Here is a 22233-nt window from a genome sequence, read left to right as displayed (position 1 = left end):
GCTTTGAGGCTATGAACTTATCCCCAGGGTAGGACTGTCAGTCTCTTCACCAGAGCTGCCTTGCTTACCTTTTTGATGAAGCTCTGCTCCCCCTCCCCTCTCTGCCAGAGAAGTGTACTGCTGTATAATTAACTTAGTTTACCACTTTCAGCACACTGCCCATCTTTTCCTACATACTTCAGACTGGTCTATCACCATCTTCATGGACTTCCAAGTTCTCTATCAGATAGAGTATGTCTTTCCTTATTCTGACTCTTTACAAAGTCACACTCAGGCAGCCTCTAGTCTGTCATGTTACCTCAAAGTGCTGCTCATGTTCTTTCAAAACTAATGCTGGTAAACAACAGAACCATTAGAATGCATCAGATTCAACTGCATACATTTACCAATGTTCTAACTGAAATCACACATTGCACCTAGGATGAATTTAAAGGGCAGAATCAAAGCCCTATTGCTTACAGCAGTGTCCTTAAGTCTGCTCATTTGCTTTCTCCTTCCCTCTTCCATTTCCCTCTCCTTTCCCCTGCTACTGACTTGTTCAGATTTTGCTTCTAATAAACCAAGTACACTCAGAAGTTATGTCTTGGGCTCTACTTTCTAGAGGTTCTAGTCAAATTTAAGAGAACACCTTTCAATGGATATATGCCATCTATTTATCCTCATCTATCACCCACAAGTCTAATTGTCTTTCTCTTTGGTCTCTTTGTCTGAGCTTCCACTAGAAATTGCTACTGCCTCCATTAGCATTATTCTCTGTCCAACTCTAATCATGTTAGCTTAATGGTATACACACAGACAACACTCAACTCTTTAATTCACAAAGCAAAGTTCTAAGTTAGGCATATTCCTGTCTACATACAAGTAAATCAATGTTCAGAGTAATCACACTGCTAGTAAGCTTCCAGAAAATCTGAGATCACAAAATCTGTGCCTGTTACAGTATAGCAAGTTATATCATACAGTGACAGAATTCCTCCCAAGTTTGAAAACACAGGAGCCTCCTCATTTAGGAAGAGAAACCCAAGACTACAGAGACATCAGCAAGTGAGGATATTCCAAAGAGGAAAGTAATATGACTGTCAGAGTTAGGAATGAGCACCATCCTAAGAGTCAGGCTCTGTTGCCATGCATCTGAGAACAGGTTAGGTCAGCTTGCACATGTTCCCCATCACACATACCCAACACAGTTTGCTGTAGTCACTAGAGGTTTCACAGTAGAAAACTGTGAAATGATGAGAATAGCCAAGGAAACACGCTACACAGACTATGACAACTGCCTTCTTACCCAGGACATGTCTGAATGTAACCCTGAACCTCACCACAGTCACTTAGATAATTACTGTTCTTACCTGTCCTCTGAAAGAATTTAAGACACTAGGAAGCATGTACAATGCCTGGCATGGAGCAGATGCCTACTAAGTGTAATTGTCTACTCTGTCAATGAGAGTTTTGAAGACTTAGAATGAAAACAAAGCTGGAATCACAGAGGCAAGAAAACATTGCCTCATACCTCCATGACCTTACTTACAATGGGTTCCCAGCATGCTCAAGGAAGACAGAATCATTGTTTTAAGGAATCACTACATGTGGTGATGAAATGGCTGTTAAATGCTGACTCTGCATGTCAAACAGAGTGACAGGATGTTATTAAAAAATGACAGTGACAATGGCAGTAGATTCGGTTTATTAGGGAGGAAGAAGTATGCTTCAGTTTGAACACGTGAAGTTTGCACATTTTAGTATGAACATGGAGTTGAAATAATGTAGGAACACGGGCTTTCCTTGAAATTCTAAGAATAACAAGTTCCTGTGAGGAGAAAGTGCATTACTTCAACAGGCAGTGGAGTCACAGACGACCACAAGGAGTACACATTTATTTGCCAAGCAAGTATGAGGAGGAATCCCACCACCGAGGCTTGTTCTCATCTGTCTGTCTGGCCAATGAAATATTGTTTTGAAGGAAACACCCTCTCCAGTTCATCGCTCACATTCCAATATAATGATTTGAAGAATAAAAGGAAAAATAAATCTTACCTGACACTTATCAAAATCGATCTGCTTCTCCAAAGTAATTCTCTCAAAGAAAAGTTCTGCCCTCTATAGCTGCTAACAGGCCTCACACATTGTTTTAGGCTCCATAGTAACTGGGTGTATGCACATAATCTGATACATCCTTTAAAGATCCAAATTTAAGAGTTAACTTTCTCACTCATTGGCAAATAAGCAAGCAGAACATTTAACATTTTCTGTTAATGAAGCATTCAATTTGCTGGCTGCTAACAAAGTGATTGAAACCTGAGATGCAGGTTTAGTGTTCACTACTGCAAACTCTTGGGAAGGAACACATTTTGGATTTGGTGTTTTCTTGGCTACTGTGATTTTTACACTTTATCATGACACATTCTTGGCATGAGAGTAAAGTCTAAACATGAACTTTACTACTGTTTCATGTACAATTTAAGCACATAACTTGAAGACACTGTACACTGCATCTTTAGTCAGCTTGTATTGTGACAGCGATACTGTCACATGCGATGAGATGTTGAACTTTTGTCTCACGGAGTCCAGTTGGCATTCCACACTTGAACATTCAGACTTTTGTGTTAGGAACATTTAGTCTGTATTACAGCACTAAGCATTACTTTAACCAAGGTCACCGGAGGCTGAGCATAACTGAATGCAGTGCTCATCTGCATATGTGACAAGAATCAAGGCAACACCACTATCACAGGATAAGGACCATTACTGGCTCTGTTTCTGAAAACAAGATGTAAATTCAATGTCCAAGTTTTCATGATAGAAAACTGTAAAGCCACCATTTTAAACACAAATAAACAATAAATCAGTATTGAAACATAGACATTAGTAAATTTACTCCACACATGGGTTATAGGCACTAATTTTCACTTTAATATGCAAATTTAAGCAAGTACCTACAATGACTTCTGCTAAAGCATTCATCAGTAGGATCTTTGACAAAGTTTAGGTATCACAAGCAAATACAGAGGGCTATACTTTATGTATGGTGATCTTTGGCACATTTATCAGTTGGAAAATCTCAAAAGGCAATAAAAATTTCTCAGTGTTTTGCACATTCTTTTAAACTTCACATCAAAACATAAGGCCGCAAAAAGGCAAGCTGAAATTTTAGGATATGTGGAATATTTTAATAGAGTTATACATACAGTACCTTACATATAGAACAGTGTGTTTGCAAATTTAAATAATATCTGAATGTACAGTGGCATGAATTCTTATCAAAGATAAATTCAAGTTCACTGTCTATCAGTTCTAAATGAGTTTATACAGATTCCCAGAACTGATAAACAGAGTGAGGCAAAAAAATATTCAAGTGTAATGTCATCAAACAGCCTCCTTTTAACAGTCTTTTCTCTCTCTTTTAAAAAAATTTCAAAACCTGTACATACATTTTTAGTTTTTAAAAACAGTCTATTAAAAGGTAACATTTTATGTTAACCACCGATTTGTATAGTCTATAGTAATAAAACTAGATATGTGTGATATAAATATGTGTTGATTATGTACATATGTACGTTGACTATTCAAACAAGCAGACTCACTTACACATACCTGCGCATGTAGCACTGGGGGGTGCACACAACTCGCACCAGGACTGGCAGACAGTAGGACCGAGGCTCAAAAATCCAGCAAGAGCTGAGTAAGCAACTTAGTTGCCTTTGGTTTCATAAATCTGTCCATTTATGATCAAAACTAAAATTTTGTGTATATTTATCTTTTAAAATAAAATTTTTCTTCAGAATGAAGCTTTTCCAGTATTCCACTACTAGCAGTTATTACTTTGATATTTTTGTCACTCCTCATCCCAGCTGAGGTTTATAGTTTTTTTTTTTTCAAAAGGCAAACACACCAAGTGTATCCAGGATCAAACTGTATGCTGAAGGCTGACGGCCACCACTCACCTACACGGGGCACACACTGCACATGGTGTGCAGGACTGGGTGGGTGACTGGCATTGCGTACGTAAGGCGGGTGGAAGGGCTCCTGTGACATTCAAAGCCTCTTTCCAGCAGTTTCAATATTTGGCACACTGGGCCCTTCTGCAAGCCACTTTGTTTTTAAAGAGCACAATGCTCGCAATAAATTCCAATTATTTGGTGGGTTTCTTAAAATACATTCATAATAAAGTTAGAATTCCACAATTGTTTCCCCCAAAGTGAGACTTCCATTGTCAGTTTTCTGATTAAATACATTCATCACCCAAGAAACAGCTCATGATCCCACAGAAGTTTAAATAACCCAAGTTTCTTTGCAGCTGTATTCAGTTGCTGGGAAGGCAATTCTTAGAGCAAATGTGTACAACTCTCCAGAATTCCTTATAGTTTCCTTATAGTGTGATTTTGGCCAAATGCTGGTTTATAGACACGGGTATCTCGTCTACAAATCTATATAAACACACTGTATCTCTGTCTACAGGTATCTTGAGCTTCATGAAAGCAACTATGAGAATCCTGCCAATTCTATTCCTTTAGTATAGTTTGCATTCTACGCACTGATTCTTGGCATAGATGACGTTATCATTTGCAGCTTGCTCACTCATTTTTAATAAGTGCTTCCTCGATAAAGCTGTTCTTCGTTTTCCTTCCGAGATGCCATGCTACTGATGTCACAAATCAGTAAAGGACCAAATATTACTAAGCTTTTTGACTATCCACTCAGCAATAAAAACGTCTCAACTGAAGAAAGACTCATTCTTGTCACTGAGTGTTTACCATTGTTATACAGAGCAAAGAGTTGCAATTTGTTGTACTTTGCCCATGTCAAGTAAGAGTTGTTTTATGTGGCGTTTAAGTTGGGGCAGTCTTGCAAGGGGATCTGGTGGCTCCAATTCCCCTGTGAAATCAAGCCAGCTTTCTAGAACTAGAAGAGAAAGAACAAAATAAGTTAATTGGCATTGAGAAGAACAGCCAGAAGACAATCAACTAGAAGGATTAATGGTGACTGAAACAAAGAGTTCACTTCCCTGTCTTCAGAAGGCCAATGCCTTTAATCATTCCACCCACAACAGTTCTGACCCTTCTGCATAATCGTCATCTGCTATCTCAGACACTTTTCCCCCTGAAATACCAGGTATTGAACCCAGAGTAAGTGTTCCACCACTGAGCTATATACCCAGACCCATTCCCTGCCACCCTATATGTAATATTCACACATAAATACACACTTCATTTAGAAAGTCTTCCTCTAGTGTATGTAATATGCATAAATACACATTCAGTAATGTCTACTACTTTCTTCTACAACAGAATGAACAGTTCCCTGTGTCTGCTCAAACTTTCTAATTTTAGATGTCATGTTTACTTCATCTTCTTCTTTGTGTGCATGTGTTTATGTGCAGAAATACGACTGTGTGCATGTGACAGTCAGAAGACAAAGACGATGTTGTTCCTTAGACACCACCCACCTTTTGTGGAGACCAGGTCTCTCACTGGCCAGGAATGTTGCCAAGTATGTAGGTTAGGTGGCCCCAAGTGCCAGGAATCAATTTGTCTCCACCTCCCATCTCATCTTTGGGATTACAATTGGGATTACAAGTGCATGCCACCACACCTGGCTTTTATGTGCATGGCTTCTAGGGATTAGGACTTAGATCCTCACACTTGCAAAGTAAATGCTTTCCCCTTGAGCTTCAACAAAGGAAAGGGGTAGCAACTTCTCAGTGTCCTTCCAGGATCACTGCTTCATTGAAACATTTTAAAAAATGCATGCAAGTGGACTAAAATACTCAGTAGAATTCAGTTACATGCTCAATTTTCATTGTTTCCTTTAAAAAGCTATTAAAGTATATGGAATTGTCAAGATACAGTTTCATTTCTTCAAAAATCCACACAGTACAAACTAACCCTGTCTGATGAAATTAAAATCAAATGCAAGATGCTCCTAAAACAGGTATCCACTTTGTCTCTTAAGGGAGAGGAAGGCAAAAGTAGTGTGTCTACCTTAACACAATGGCATGTCTACAGGGAGAGGACTAAGGGGTGGAGGCAGATTATGTTCTATAAGGTCAGGACAAAATGGTCAAAGCAAAGGAGACATGTGGGATTGAGATTCCTGGAATTCAATTGATTCTTGTTTCTCAAATATAAAATGGGGGTATTTTCTGGCTACTTTTCTATATGATGATACAATTTACAAAGATGTGAGAGAACATTACTTGAAAATTTGCATGTAAACAGGAATCAATTCTATTTAATAAATGCTAGCCAAAGTGGAAACGAATATGCTTATGAATATGCTTTCAAAGAGAATATTCTTCAATGAATCCAGCAAACACTCCCCAAATATTCCATATTGAACCAGGCATGTGAGTATTTAATAAATATCCAAGTTAGGAATAAAGCAAAATGGACGCGAAACCACTACTAAGGATAATGCCGCTGTCTTGCACTGAGCCTATTACACGCTGCGTAGGCTACACACAGTATAAAGGGAGAGACAGAGTGCAGCAGGCAGGCAGTGTATCTGTAGTTTGCACCCTACAACTTAGCTCCAAACAGCTTCTTCATAACAGCACTATACACATGACAACAGTTACACCTGGGCTTTTTGGCTACATTACCATCTACTTCTTTTTCTATGAGGTCCATCCTGCTGGTGACTTCATTCTGCACGTTTTCTATGTGTGTAAGGAGATTTAGCTGCCACTGAAGATGTGAGTCTCCTGGGTCCTCTGTGCCCTTTTTCTCATTATAAACAAACACTTTGTTCCCGGAAGCTGGATTCTTCTCCAAAGGACCAATGGGAAAAATAGAAAAACAGAATAAAACAAAACACAGAGAACTGGATGTAATGCTACTTCCAAACAGGAAAGGTAGAGTAAAACCCATCACCCTACATAGGTGGGCAGATTAGCACTGGCTCATCTGCCTCTGAGAAAGTCTTTGGAGAAAGTACCTGCACACAATCAAATTCCATCTGGTGTTCTTCTAAGCTAAAGGTGTGGTTAGATCCCTCCCCAGTGCCTTCCAGAGTGTGCCCCACAGGAGAAAGCTTCAGAAAAATGTGCTAAATAAATAAAAACACTAATTCCATTCCATAACTGGAATGACTAGTGATGTGAGCCATTTTCTTCCCTGATTAATTTTAACGGGTGACATAAATAGAGTGAAGGCAGAGCAGTGATTAGAAAAAAATCAAGTAAACTATGAAAGACTGGTTGAAAAATTCAGTTAATAATAGATTGCTTTACTACTGTAGTTATACTGATGAGCTAAAGGGGTAAGGATCTTTTAAAACTTCAAAATACACTGTTTAACACACACACACACACACACACACAATCTAGATTTAGATTTTCCAAAGGAAATTGGTTTCATAGAAGGATATCAATTTGACAAAATAATTTACTATAAATTTCATGAAATATAAGCTTTCTAAATTCAGTTATGAACTTCTGGTGATGACTTTAAAAGCCAGAATAATAAAGAACTAGTCTTAAAGTTGCCTTGCTAGGGGAAAAATCAACAAAGCATTAGGACCCATTTCCATCTCAGTGCTAATCTCAACAAACAGGAGACATGTTTACAGACAGTTACTGCATAATGGGATTGATATGCAGACAAATATGCGACAGATTAGGAAAGACAGAAAGGGAGAAAATTAGGATACCATATATACCAGAATGGTCCCACACAAACTCATTTTTCCATATGACATGGCTCATTAATTTCTGGAGACATCTAAGTGTGCTTATGGACTTTAGGGTAGCAGCTGAATGGATTATAACAACTCAGTGTTTACATGGATAATGTTTTGTGGTGGAGAAAAGATAAGATAATCCTTAAACAGGTATATCTGTATTAGCAAAGCCCAAGGACTAGACGTGTCTGATGGACCAGCTCCTCCTCTTGCTCCATGGGAACCATTACCTTCTCTGACAGTCCATGCTCTCTTGCTGAGTACAGAAAATGGCTTTTATGTCCCATGTGAAGTTCTCCATCATCTTCAAAGCTGCTAGCATCATCATCATCAGAGCTTCCAGGCTCTGTGAGAGACTGGTAGCCCTGACTAAAGCTTTGTGGCTTCTGATAGCTGTGTTCACTGGTTATATAAGTTCCTTCCACTGTCGGGGGCGGGTCTTTGTGGTTCTGTATGTGTTTCTTTCCCTCTGAGTTAGCTATGTCTTGAGGTGTCAGTTTTTTCTCTGCTCCAGCTACTATCTGATCTTGGTCTTTTCTCTTCCCAGAACAAGCCCAGAGCTGAAGGTCCGGATGATGTTTATTCCTTAAAACAAAAAATAGAGAAACAGCACTTCAGGAAAAGAATGGCAATAATGTAAAAATTATAGTAAATTTGGTAACCATGTGAGAAAGAGGTTAGGAGCAAAGACAAAGCTGTTCTTAAGCTGATTCCTTTATCATTTTATCCAATACTCAAGCTCTCTGTTTTAAAGAGATACTACTCAGAAAATCAACAATGAACTTAATTCTGTTGATTAATGTCACTGTTAGATATACACATCTTTATAGATTTTACACTGTTACTGTATGGTGCATAAACTTTATGTGAGTGTATTTCATAACCTCTAGTCAATCAAAGAGAGCCATCACTACTCATGAGAAAAATACTACAAACAAACACATAAAAAGCAAAATCCATTTCACTGTAGCAACTGGAAATGCAATATATTCTTGCTGACTTTTTCTATACACACAACATTATGAAAAAGATGAAATAAGGTGCTGGAGAGGTGACTCGGCAGCTACGGGCACTTCCAGTTCTTGCAGAGGACCCCAGTGGCTTAGTTTCCCGCACCCCAGCCGGGAGCTTACAACCGCCTAGAACTCCAGTTCCCGGGGACTCAGTGCCCTCTTCTGGAACACACTTGATGTATATACATGCATGTTGGAGCTAATACATACAAATAAATCTTTATATTTTATGTGTGCTTTTTTTAAAGTATAATTTAAAAAAATTTATACAAGTAGGACTCACCATACTTTTCCTTATTCCTAAACAGCGCACAACGGGCATCCTGCAACCCCAGCACACACAGACTTTATTTAGTCTTTAATGGATAGATGGTATTAATTGCTAGTCTAGTGCGTCCCATTAACTCTCCACTGATAGATGTGTATGAATGTGTCTCATTGCGCACAGGTGCAATATTACACACAGTAACTGCGGCCAAATCCATTTCCAGATAAGGAACTGCAGAACAGAATGTATTTTTATCTTAGCCACTGTACAATTGGCCTCCAAAGAAGGTTAGCTATTAATACCCTGACAGTGGTCTCTAGTAAGCTCAAGCAAGGCAGGACTCTGTCAGAATTTAGTGCAAGGCTTCTCAAAAGGTATGACTCCTCCTAAAGGTATGGCTCAATGATAGCTACAAATTAATAATTTCTAAATGACACTCTAATTAGTGTCCTTCAAGTATTTATACACCCCTTTATATTTTCTTAGTTTATAAGCTTTTATCTTTAGATTTCTGGTGATTTAATATCTAGAAGATAAGCACTTAAAAGTCTCTATCAGTAGAAGGTACACTAGGAAATAACAGTCTAGTGGAATGAATCCTGTCAGTTTGGAGAGGTGACATAACCCTCCGAGAATCTAGGCCTAGGGTTAGCCCTGGTGGCACACACCTATAATTCCAATTCAGGATCCAAGGCCTACCTAAAAAGGACAGCGGGTTAGTGCACACACAATGTACCAAGGCTCTCATCTAGCTAGCAGGCAATGATGGAACCGCATCTTCTAGGGAAACTGGCTGTAAAAGGCCCGTGTGTCTAAGAAATCATACTTCACTTATGGATGGTGCTTTGATGTAGCTGGAATGGTTGGTCAGAGACAGCAGGAAGAATTATATTGTAACAGAGGCTACTGAGCTACTTTCTGGGACGCTGCTGTCACGTGTGAAGAATGAACCAGAAGAAGGATGGAGTCACAGACATGAAAAGGTACAGAAAATTCTCAGGTGAAACTAAGCTGCCTGGCTGAGACAGACAACAGGGCAGGCAGAAGGGCAAGTCACAGGCACAGCACCCCGAGAATCACAGGGAAGGATGTGGGGCCTCGGAGCACCCCGAGAATCACGGGGAAGGATGTGGGGCCTCAGTGCAACCCCGAGAATCACGGGAAGGATGTGGGGCCTCAGAACACAAAAGGGAGGGAGGAAGAAGTGGTAAATCTCAGGAATAGCATACACACTCCTTCCTCTATTCTTTGAATAACTCTGACCTGGCATTAGAAGGAAAGAGGCACAAGTCCTCAAAAATACCCAGACACGTTATACCCAGACACGCTATGCAGTGGGACCTGGACGCTCTGTCACAGAGAACCGCCTGAGGCTGAAATATGGGCACAGCAGCACAGGTGGCCTGGACCTGCTGCCTCTCTCACCCTCTCTGAGTCTTCAGTTAATGGAGGAGCACACCACATCACACACCATTATCAGAGAGTGAAAACAGTCTCACCGCATCAGCTGCAGTTAGCTCTGTGCACACAATAGCTCTACAATTTTTTATATAGTAGGATGTGAACCAGATGAATAGAGCTTGCCATTCAGCTATTCATTTTTTCTCACTTTTAAAAAGTAGACTTCAGCCGGGCGGTGGTGCCGTACACCTTTAATCCCAGCACTCGGGAGGCAGAGGCAGCAGATCTCTGCGGATTCCAGGCCAGCCTGGTCTACAAGAGCTAGTTCCAGGACAGCTTCCAAAGCCACAGAGAAACCCTGTCTTGAAATACCAAAAGTAGACTTCTTTAAATATTCTGTCTGCTGAAGTACTGATGGTAAAATATAAACTAACAGAAATGGGTTAATTTGCGTGTAAGAGCTAGTTAACTAACATTAAGCCTCTGAATGGTTACTTGGGAACAGGTGGGTGGGAAAGAAATGTCCAGTTACAGAAGGACAGTATGATTTCGAAACTTCCCTTCCATACAATAATAATTAAAAACCCACTTAAATCTGCTTTTTCAGTTTGTTTTTCCATTTATGATGTTATGCTTTTATTTCTTAGATTTGTATTCAGATCTGCAAGCATGGGACTGCAGAGATGGCTCACCGTTTAAAAGCACTGGCTGCTTTTGCAGAGACCACACAGAGGCTCAGATCTGTGTGTAATTAGTTCTTCTTGCCCCCACAGGCACCATGTCCATGTGACACACATACATAAATGCAGTCGAACACTCACACACGAAGGAAAGTCTCTAAAACCGTGCAAGGCAGTGTGTGACTCGGTTCACTTACTTCAGTATTCCAATCTTCAGCTGTAGCCCGTGCAGGACTTGAGCCACACCACAGACATCAGCAAGCAGATGATGTGTGGAGACTATCTTTTTGGCATTGAGATGAGAATAATTGTCTTTTAAAAAAGACAACCCATACATCCGTCCGTTATTCAACCACTCCTTATCATAACGATATTTTGCACTCCACCTCTGACCTGCAGATGAAGTTGAAATTAAAATCACAAAGGATCCTACTTACTCAGATCCTTCCCACTACAGCCTCTCGGTGAGTAAGACCAAGTCTACACTACTGCAGTAGAGAGCATGCTGAGGAAAGAGAGGACAAGAATCCCTTAGCACTTTTGGTGTGCCTGCACAAGACACCTGCCAAGGGAGTCCAAATGTACTATTTTCAATGTTTATTAATCACGGGTCTTTCTTCCACTAACCTGCTCACACCCTAATGAAGTTCAGTAAGTAGCGATCCTGCCTTCTTGACAGTGGCCCCACAAAACCCTACAATATCCTAGAGCTTGGTGCAAGTACGTATCCTCTGGCCATTAGATGCTCTTGTGTCTGTGTAACTATGAGGTGCACACATAGTTTAAATCAGTCATCTTCCCATAGTGTCTACAGATAGAAGGTATCCAATAAAAGTAAGTGAATGGACAGTCAGTCTACATTGGTTACTGAAGACATATAATGATAGCAAATGCCCACCATATAGGCAGAAACAATACACAAGTGTTTATATTCACACAACTCTGAGTAACTCTTTCTTCTTTGCATGGGTGAGGTTATGCTTATTATTTTTCACTTCAGTTTTTAAGAAAGGCTCTTTCATGAAATTTGCAGCCCACTGATTCTGCTAGACTGACCAAAAAAGCCCTCTTTACTTCTACATTGCTGGGATATGGGCACGCCTAGCTTTTACATGGACACTAGAAATCAGAACACTGGTCCTCCTGCTTGCATCAAAGTACTTTACTTACTAAGCCATCTCCATATCCCTCTCACTTCTTACAGTTTTCCCTTCATCTTTTCCATAGGCATGGGAATGGTACACTTGCCTAATAACCAGTTATTTTATGCCTTGGTAGCTGACACTACAGTCTACACACAGAATGTGGTGCCTAGCATAGAGGAAGGCATAGCAGAGCAAGGGCACCTCTTTAGGCACAAACATGTGACTTCCCATATCTGGGATCCCATTTATTCTACGATAAACTGGGTATGTGGCACTACCCAAAACTTCTTCTAACTCATCAAATGGGTAGCAAGCAATGAACATTGGTCCCCTCAAATCAACATAAACAAGCCCATCTAGAAATCAATACACAAAAAGCTAGCTACAGGAGAAAGATCTCCCCTTTGGTAAGGTGGTCAGTATGTCAACATTTCTATGGAAAGGTGTTTGTGCAGGTGATTACTACGAAAGTCATGCTGTAACAGGCAAAAAGTATCTTCAACCCACGTTATGGCAGAGGAGTCTAGCTAACCAAGAGGTGCAGGTGCTCTACACAGTGGCCATACTCTGGAGTCCGCGTCACACAACCCACACGGGGCGGAGGGCCTCACCCGGAGGGTCCCGACAGATGTAGCAGATGTACTGCTCCGGAATGCTGTCCTCCAGGAGCCCCATGCACACACTGTGCTGCCAGCACAGGCACTCTTCACACTGCAGAGACAGAAGAGACCACAGTGCTGGCTGAAAGGGCACCTTCAGACGGGGGCAGAGACGGCACTTGCAGAACAGGGCAGGCAAGGCAGGACACACATTGCCACCTTTTAAGTAGCTGGCCTGCTTGCTGGCACTGCCAGTTCAAGACCTTTGTGCCACAAGAAGAAGTCATGTTTAAGATGGATTTTATCATTGAAATAGTCAACTATTTCAAGAACTTCTTTATACCCCATCTATTAAAACACAAATAAACTAGTTAAGAGAAATTCCTCCTTGTGTTCCCCACTGATTCATAGGCAATCAAATCCTAAAATCATTTATTGAAGCAAATCTGTAAAATGTCTTTGCAATGACACTTACGACTCGCGGTAAAATTCTAAATTCACAGCACCTTTGAGAATGCCACTGAAAAAGGAGGTGGTTACTTTCTTCATTCCTGTAGCCAGTGTCTGTCTCCCAATTTTCCTACATATCAACACAAATACGGGCCATGCTTCCCTGATTTCTTAGAGACACCCTTCTTATGAAGAGTTTGCTAACCCTTGCAACAAAGTTCTCTTCTCTTTTGGGAATCCTGGACATTTGTGTTTCGACTCCTACTCCCCAAAGGGTGACTATAGATTGCTGATTATTTAGTGTCAGAAAAAGCCATGCTGTAGTCGACCCTCACTGTGGAGGAAAACCCATCTGAAAGACCTTAAACATTTCAGTGTGAAGGTCTCAATCTGTTAACAGACAGCCTACAAGTGGACAGTGATACTCACAAGCCAAGTGTCTACTTCATTCAGTGCAGAGCCTTCATGACCAGCACTGCTGGACTGAAAGCACGTCAATGTGTGAGGAGCTGCCTGGTGAGGGAAGGAAGGCCAGGAAAAGCACTCTGCTGACCTACTCATGCCCAAGTGATCAGAGCTGCCGGGCAGAGGCTGACCAAGTACCTGGATCATGAAGCCATTCTCCTCATCCATCTCACAGATGCATCGCACAATCTCATCCATAGCATCTTCTTCATCCTGAGACTCCTCAAAATTTGTGGGGTCAAAGTCTTGGTTGTACTCATCTCCACTCAGCAGCAGGCTCTCTGTGGAAGAGTCATCCAGAAACTCCACATCTGACAAGTCTGGAACACATGAAAGTGTACACCATTTCCAATGTCAGGAAGAAAGTGTGTATGAGCATTTCAGCAACGCAAACACGTGGGGACTGAGTACATGCCTCTCGACATAACCAGGTCACCCACACACTGCTCAAAGTAATACTCTGTAGCCATTACTCTTTCTGCTAACAGAGGTCATGGCTAAGGCTGATACTGACAAAGAAACTTAGAGTTTGCAAACTTTCGGGTGAATGTTCACAAATATTAGCCCCTCCCTCTTTTTGGTTGTGAAAGGATGAGTTTTATTATTTGTACTAGATAGATAATAAACTTTTAATCAACTATCATTGCACTACATAGGACAAGCATTATATTGAGCATTTACACACAACATATAATATGGTTGAATTGTGCAGTCAGTTAGTGACAAAGGCAATTAAGATGGACTACATGGTGGCTCCCACCTCTAATCTCAGCATTTGGGGGCTAAGGCAGGATGATCAAGAGTTTGTGGTCATCCAGGCTACAGAGTAAGACACTAAATGGATGGCAATCACAATATAAGAGTAGATTTCAAACTATTCTACTAAAAGGAAGTAGAATGCAATTAACACAAACATACATGAAACAAATGCCAGGGTTCACAGTACTGGTATACATGCTTGAAGAACTAATCAGAGAATCTTGTTTAAATAACTAACTCACATGTCTGGCTCAATCTGGGGGAGGAGCAATTGGGTCACTGGGTTGGAAACTACGGAAGACATATAAAATCAATGCTCCTCTCACACTAACATAGGGGACGTCACAGGCTAACCCTTCTGAGCAGCTAACCCTTCTGACCTGCTCCCTTTAAACCGCTACCCTTCAGCCATCAGGGCTGTCTCCTGGGACAGTGTTCATCACGGACAGCTCCAAGATCAGCTGTCCTTGGCATCATCTGGAGATTTGTTCGCAGAAGCCCTGAGGGCAAGGCACTAAGAATGTGTTTAACAAGCCCTCCAGGTGGCTGTGTTGCACACTCAAGTTTGAGAACCTCTGCCTCTTCCTTTCTCCAAGCAGGGTAGGACAGACAAACTATGCTCTCATGTTATCACTCCAGCTCCATCCCTTGCCAAGGGTACCCTCAAGCAAAGGCCACTTGCAGATCCTTGTGGCTCATGGTGGCATGACATTGTAAGTTTCTCAGAGTCACCAAGCTGATGTTCTATCTTGACAGGGTCCTCCCATAAATGTCAACTATCTCTGTGCTCTGTGGTTGGACTCGAGACATAATATTTTCAAGGCAAAGATTATGATGTGCACATCTGGCCCAGTTAGAAAAACCACTGGACCAAATGGACAAAGGGAACTGTGGGTGCTGGTAAAGAGAGGAGCTTTTTCTTAATCCTCTCCCCACCTCAAACTTTTGAAAAGTAAGATCTTGAAAGTCACATGTTGCCTATTTTAACAATAAAGGAAGGAAATCTTCTCCCCCTTAGAAGATGGGCTAGGCCTGCCTGGAGAGGGGTAGGTGGTCAGCCAAAGAACACATAACCTGGTGTCTATCATCTAAGGCTCTCGGGCAGGCAGGCAGGCAGGCAGGCAGGCAGGCTTGACACCTCCTTCCTTCTGCCTTTCCTGACTCGCCACTGACACCAGTGTCTAAAGGCAGGGGAGGCTCCCCTCCTATGGCATACATCACTGGAGGGAAGAGCGATGCCTAACAACCCCACCACAGGACTAGACACGCAGAGACGCGACAGGCTGCACCCAGGGCTCCTTTCAGCAGGCCACGGTGTGGTCTTTTAAGTCGTGGTGAATAAGGCCCAAATCTTTTTCATTTCAGATGTGTATGGGACAGAAATTCAAATAATAATTTGACAACTACGACATGCACACTTGATAGAAAGGGACTACCTTTAAGACAGATTTTCACTAAGTTTTATCTGTAACACCATTGGATCCACACAGTTAACTTAAGCATTTGTCTATTGAACTACGAGATATGGGTAATAAAATGGTATTAGTTGGTAGCGAAAAACATGTATTTAATGTGAATGTTGGGATTTTCCTGTTAGGCTCAGTTTCATACTGCGAACCACAGGTCTTATTTTAATCACTACACAATCACACATACTTTCACCACTAAGATCAACGGATAGAATTGCCCTCGGGTACTGATAGGCTGTAGTTTTCTCCATGAATGTGCTTCGTGGGGCCAGAGAACTCCCAGAAGATCGAGTTAGTGGTGAAGAGCACCTTTCCAAAAAGTCTAGAGAACTGTCTTCATAATCTGAGTAGTCTGCAACATAAGAAACAGAGAGACACATCAGTGAAGTTTCAGGTCACCAAGAGTCACAAGTCATGAGGACATACGGAACAACCACACAACCACTTTGTCTGCCATCTCTGACCAGTTAGATCACTATGCAGCTGACAAGAACAAGTAAGATCAGTAATTCCACATAGACAGACAGCTGGGACTGCCAGAATCTACCTGGTGTCAATAAACTCTTTAATGGAGAAATGATATAGGGCCATTTCTATACTTCCCTCCGTTATACTCACAGCTGTGTCTGTGGCAAGACAGGCAAGGAGGAATTAGCCTATTTCTTTCAGTTAGGCAAGAGGCTGTCCCAGATGTGAAGCATAACTACAGTGATAACTTAATCTTTCTTATGCAAGCACACATAAGACAAAACCTCTGAAGGAGATGAACTGGTATGTCAGAGATCTGCTGTTCTTACCCTGCATAAGTCATACAGATACAAGCAACAAGGGCTCATATAGCTTACTGAGGGAGGGTGCTGGGAATACAGGGGGAAGGGCATGGGTGGGAGTCAAGGTGTTAGGAACACTGACGCCAAAAGCACAGAGCGCACATGTTAAGTTCATGACTAAGGATGATAGTCAATGCAAAAAGGAATACAATATATTATTTACCGGAGAAAGAAAGAGAGAATCACACAAGCTGGGAGTCAGAAGCGTGGGAGGCAGAGGAGGTCCTTTTTCCTTTTGCTTCCTTTATCTCTACCTGGGCTAATTTCCTTACCCCACCCTCATGGGCGGATAGCTTTGTGAGGCTCACTCCTACACATGACCGCTGGGGCACAGTGAGAGAGAAGACAGACAGGCTGTACTGAGAGCAGCTGCAACAGGTACATAGGGCTTTTTGTTTACTTGTTTGTGTTTTCCTCATTGTTCGGTCTTACTATAACCAATGGTCATTCACGTGTGTTAGAGGAAAACAGGATGAGACATGGGTCCACTTCTTTTCTGCAAGAGCGAGCACTCCAACAGCAGGACGGAAGAGAAAGTGGAGGACGCATGGGGAGGAGGGAAGATGGGCCACAGACCATAGCAGCGGTCTACACAAAACACGCTGGTGACAAGAGAGAGGAAGCTGAGGAGTAAGGTGTGGTAACACTAGAGTGGAAGCTGAGGACAGTGGTGGATGGCAGCAGGGCAGTGTTCCCAGGGTTTTCTTGAGTCTGCGATGGGGCAGGGAGTAAACGGAGTGGGGAATAAGAGAAGAAACAGGCGGTTAGAGAGCAGGCTTTTGTTTTAGATGGAGAACAACCTGGACGCCGTCCACATGAACCAGAAGAGCTAGAGTGGATGTGGAGAAGTGCCAAGATTTCAAGAGACAGCCACTCCTTTTGTTTGAGCAGGGACAGAGGAAAGGCGGTCATGTGCAACACAGTGCAGACATGTGGGCAGAAGGCAAGTTTTCACCTCCTGTGTCTTCTCAACTGAGCAAGGTTGAGATGGGTCAGAGAGCAAACAGGTGGAAAGGGAAGTTTAGGGGAGCACAGCCAGGACAGGGCTGGTTGCCACTAAGTCAGTCCTCCATGTATGCTCATGCCCTAGTCCCTGGCATGAGTAAACGCTTGGGTGTCATGGTGAAGGGGAATTTAAGTTGCAGACAGAATTAAACTAACGGGCTGTCTGTAAAGCAGACAACAGGCTATCTTTGTGGGCCCAGTGAAATCCTAGAGGCCTATTTCAAAATGAAGAAGACAAAAGAACCAATCCAGGCAAGACTTGACTGGCTGTCGTTCCTCTGAAGATGAGATGTGAAGACCAAAATCAAGACACAGACCCTCTGGAAGCCAGGAAGGGAAGGAGCACGCACAATTTATGGACCAGCCGCTGGAGCCTCCACAAAGCAGTGATGGCTTTAGCGTAGAGAACTATTTTGAACTTCTGACTCCAACATTTGAAGATGGTTTGTAAACCATGGTCTAGGACAGCTTACACAATGATCACATACAAACTAGAGTGTAACTAACCTAATACCAATTAAGAACTCTCTACCAAGATGAGAGTTCAACTAAGTTCTGTGTGCTAATTCTTAATACTCTTAAAACTCCAGTGAGTGAATGGGGTTTGGCTGCCAAGAGTGTCTTATGAATCACAGAACAAGGCAGAGCACATTAAGTACACTGTTCAAAGCAGCAGTCACTGTCACTGGCAAAGGCAACATTTGTACCCAGGAACCTCACTCCTAACCAATATCCTGTGTGTGGAAACTGGAATGTCTTTCTGTCCACCATCTTGGCCTATAGGAAGTGGGGACACTGCCAAATGATGGAGCCATTGTCACATAACATGGCTACACAGCAATGGCGCCATCTGCCTGACCCTACATTACCATCTAGACAAGCGTGGAACACACAATAAATACCCTGTCTAGCACCACACAATGATAACCTCAATTAATCCTGATGCTATCAAGTGAAGTAGAAACTGCAGTAGCCATTTCAGAGGAGAGGAGTCCGAGACACAGGAAATACAAATGATTCATCAAAGGAGACTCAGCAGTCAGTGTTATGCACAAGAATGGAACCCATAACCTATAGTGACTGTTCTCTAAGCAAAAGGAAATGAAACAGAGGCCAATAAAAGAAGACTAAAAGAAATCACATCTTGATGCTAAAACACTTAATTGGTCTATATAGTGTTAGCACACAAATACAATGACCTGGCATCCTAAAGCCCAAGCACATTCCCACTTCAATCCCCTCTGGCTATGCCCTTTTGTGCCCCCCCCAGCTCTGGGGCAGATTTCCTAACACTCTTCAGGACTATGGTGACTCCCAGGCAGACATTCATGTGTGTGTTCTACCACTTAACACTAGATACACCCATGCTTGCCTATAAGCTCACTGAAGGAAATTCCTTCCACTGTGGTTTCGAGCTTTTGGCATCTCTACCTCTACTTCCCTGTGATTTCCAGGGCCTTTAGTCTCACAGTTAGAAACAGCAAGAGACCTAACACAAAGGAACAAAGCCCAAAACTGGTAAAATGTCATTCCTAAATCACCAAATGGCAACTTCCCACGCACATGGTGGATACAAGGCCAGTTTCGTATCTGGAAAAGCAGTTCTGATAATAACTGCATTCTGACAATAACTGCATGGGACGATTGAAAGGCACTTAAACAATGACTACTTTCCTAATGGCATCTATACAAACAGGTGAAGACAGGACATTTCGGTAGAGCAAGAGACAACTGAAAACCTGTTCAGGCAAGAATACAGTCTGAAGCAAAGTAAACAACCTGACTTCACGGTTAATATTGAAAACTAAGACTGTGGCCGACTGTGTGCTTGAACCTGAGTTTTGCTACCTGCTGGCTATAGGAACAAAACAAATGCCTGTTATGTCAGCTATAAATGTAGCTATCAGGCTGCACTTCAAAGGGTTAACATGATAAAACCCATCAAATGAAACCCTCAGATACTGTTTGGTACACAAAAATTAAAGCAGTATATACAAAACACCATTGGGTGGTAAACGAAAGAATTAAATTCTCCCACGGTGTTAATGGTAGACTCACACAGTCTAGAAGAAGTCTCACACAGCAATAATGTGAACTGTTCAGTACTAAGTGCCTCTAAAATCTCAGCCATTTGAAATCTCTTACTTCCTGTTTAAAGGCCGCTCTAATTAATTGTCTATGAAAATATCACTCCTAAGATGAATACAAACAACAGAGAATAATTTTCCTTTATAATTAATATTGAAGATGTTGTTGATGACTAAATTTAACAACTGTCTTTTATAAATAGCAAGACTTTCGTGGATCATCAGCATTTCCCTAAGCTCTGTAACTAGGCCACTTATAGGCCTAACTTAAAATGTAAACAAAAGTGGAAATTTTTATGAAATATGTAAATATATGGGCCACAGAGATGACTGCGTGAGAAGCTATGCTTGCTGTAAAACCCGATGCCCTGAGCTTGATTCTTGGAACCCACAAGGGGAAAGAGGGAACTGACTCCTGCAAGTTGTCTTTTGAACCCCACACACGTCTTAGCACGCATACAGACCAGTGAATGCAAAACAATGTGAGAGATATGCCCCCGTATCCATCTCAGGAGACAGATCCACGCATTCATTTAAAAATGGCTCAATAGGTGGTTCCTGAGCTGATCCCCAACTCAAGGGTAGACTGTCCTCTGCAAAGACTTGCTCCTCCAGTCCCTGCCTCCACTTTGCCGTACTTGTCCCCTTTCTCCACTACCCGTTTTTCTGCCTTGTACTGAATGATGGAGCACACAGCGCACTGACACAGCATCTGACGCACACACAACCAGTTGTCACAGCCCTGAGCACCGAGACCAGTGCATCTATCCAGCCGCTGCAGCAGCAGGCTGACACTTACTCAGGGGTCCTTGCTCGTGGTATTTCCTAAGCTGAGGTCATCTCAGGTTAGACATGGAGGCACCGGGACAGCGTGGGATGGGGTGGCGGAGGAACAAGATGGGCACAGGAATGCTGAGGATGCTCAGGATTCCCGGGGGAGGGGTCTGATGCTCATCAGCCCCACTTTGAAACTGAATCTTCAGAGAGTGAAATGTAATATTCTGTAGAAAACGCAACATCTGTAGAGAGAGCTAGAACCTGAAGAACTTGCCTACTGTTATTACCTATCATGGCACCTTCTGCCAAAGTTGATGTGTTAAATTAGCTTTACTGAAGGTTTACTGTCAGAACAAATGCCGCTCTGGGAACAAACTGGGGTCCTCACACTTCCAAGGCACAACGTATACTGACTGAGCTATCACCTCGTCCTGCCATTCATTCTTAAGTATAACTAATGATACATCTGTTTCTAACACCTTATTTATAGTTTACTGTTTTTAAATTTTCAGTAAAATTCCTCTCCTATTTAGGAAATTATACCCTATCCTACTTTGGTGTTTATATTAGAAATACTTTTATTTCACTTTATTATTTTATTTTTAGAGGCAAGGTCTTACACCATAGCGAACATTGTTCTAGAACTTACTGTGTAGCCCAGACTGACCTCAAACTTGTGTAAATCTTCCTGCCTCAGCCTCTGAGTTCTGTGACTACAGGTATGAATCACCATTCCTGGCTTAGAATTCTGAACATGCAAACTGAACTTCTTAGAACCTACAAGCAATCATACAAGGAAGTCAAAGCAATGAACTTACGAATTACTTAAGTATTTACCTCCCAATATGAAAGCTATTATTATATATTGTAGCTTCTATCATTTTGTTTTCTTATCCCTAAAGCTGTTTTGCAAGATCATTGTTTAGACTGATGACACATTCACAGCATGCTCATCCTGTCTTCTGCATTTCACATGTTCTTCTGTCATCATTTCCCTTATGCTTTTAAGTGCGTCTTCTAGGTGTTCCTTCACTCTGCAAAGTGGGTGTAGAGGACATTACAACTGTGGGTTTAGAATCACTCCTTCACTTTGGCTGTGTAGAATTCACAGTGGGCATACAGCTTGCTGGTCAACCATGAAGACCTGTGCTCCAATCTCTGGAAGCCATATAAAATCCAGGCTTCTTAGAATATGTCTTTAGCCCCACAGTTGGGGGAACAGAGATAGACAGACAGACAGACAAACAGACAGACAGACAGACAGACAGACTGACTGACTGACTGACTGACTGACTGACTGCAGCGGATACTTAGACAGCTAGTTTAGGTGAAATGGCAAGTTTTGGTTTCAGGTTCAGTGAAGGACCCTGTCTCAAAAAATAAGAGAGAACTATAGAAGAAGATACCATGTTGACCCCTGGCCTCCACACATGCATGGATGGACAAGTACACATGTGTACATAATAGTGTACACACACACACACACACACACACACACACACACACACACACCAGAAAGAAAGAAAGAACATGAACACATATACATACACATACATAGTGGGGGAAATAAACCATCATGTTAAAGGGTTTGTGCTATTGTACTTACCC

At 41.9% G+C, this 22233-nt stretch overlaps 1 protein-coding gene across 9 annotated transcripts in view; it reads right to left on the bottom strand.

Moving 5' to 3' along the window:
* Positions 1-1667: 1667 nt before the first annotated feature.
* Positions 1668-22233, bottom strand: part of Phf20l1 (PHD finger protein 20 like 1) — a 65091-nt gene continuing 44525 nt past the window's right edge. For 6 of the 9 annotated variants that reach the window (XM_040730627.1, XM_040730630.1, XM_040730628.1 and 3 more), the window contains 7 exons: positions 16114-16278; positions 13837-14018; positions 12796-12895; positions 11237-11432; positions 7908-8262; positions 6599-6764; positions 1668-4899 (listed from right to left, as the gene is read on the bottom strand). In XM_040730627.1, the coding sequence (XP_040586561.1) occupies positions 4757-4899; positions 6599-6764; positions 7908-8262; positions 11237-11432; positions 12796-12895; positions 13837-14018; positions 16114-16278 (1307 nt within the window). In that variant the 3' untranslated portion in view covers positions 1668-4756. The remainder of the gene's footprint in view (positions 4900-6598; positions 6765-7907; positions 8263-11236; positions 11433-12795; positions 12896-13836; positions 14019-16113; positions 16279-22233) is intronic. The other 3 variants (XM_040730629.1, XM_040730632.1, XM_040730635.1) reach the window with 1 other exon arrangement.

Source organism: Mesocricetus auratus, unplaced genomic scaffold (assembly GCF_017639785.1).
Source record: "Mesocricetus auratus isolate SY011 unplaced genomic scaffold, BCM_Maur_2.0 Super-Scaffold_100023, whole genome shotgun sequence".
NCBI lineage: Eukaryota > Metazoa > Chordata > Mammalia > Rodentia > Cricetidae > Mesocricetus > Mesocricetus auratus.
The sequence above is the reverse complement of the archived record's forward strand: the minus strand, read 5'-3'. Positions and strand labels throughout refer to the sequence as shown.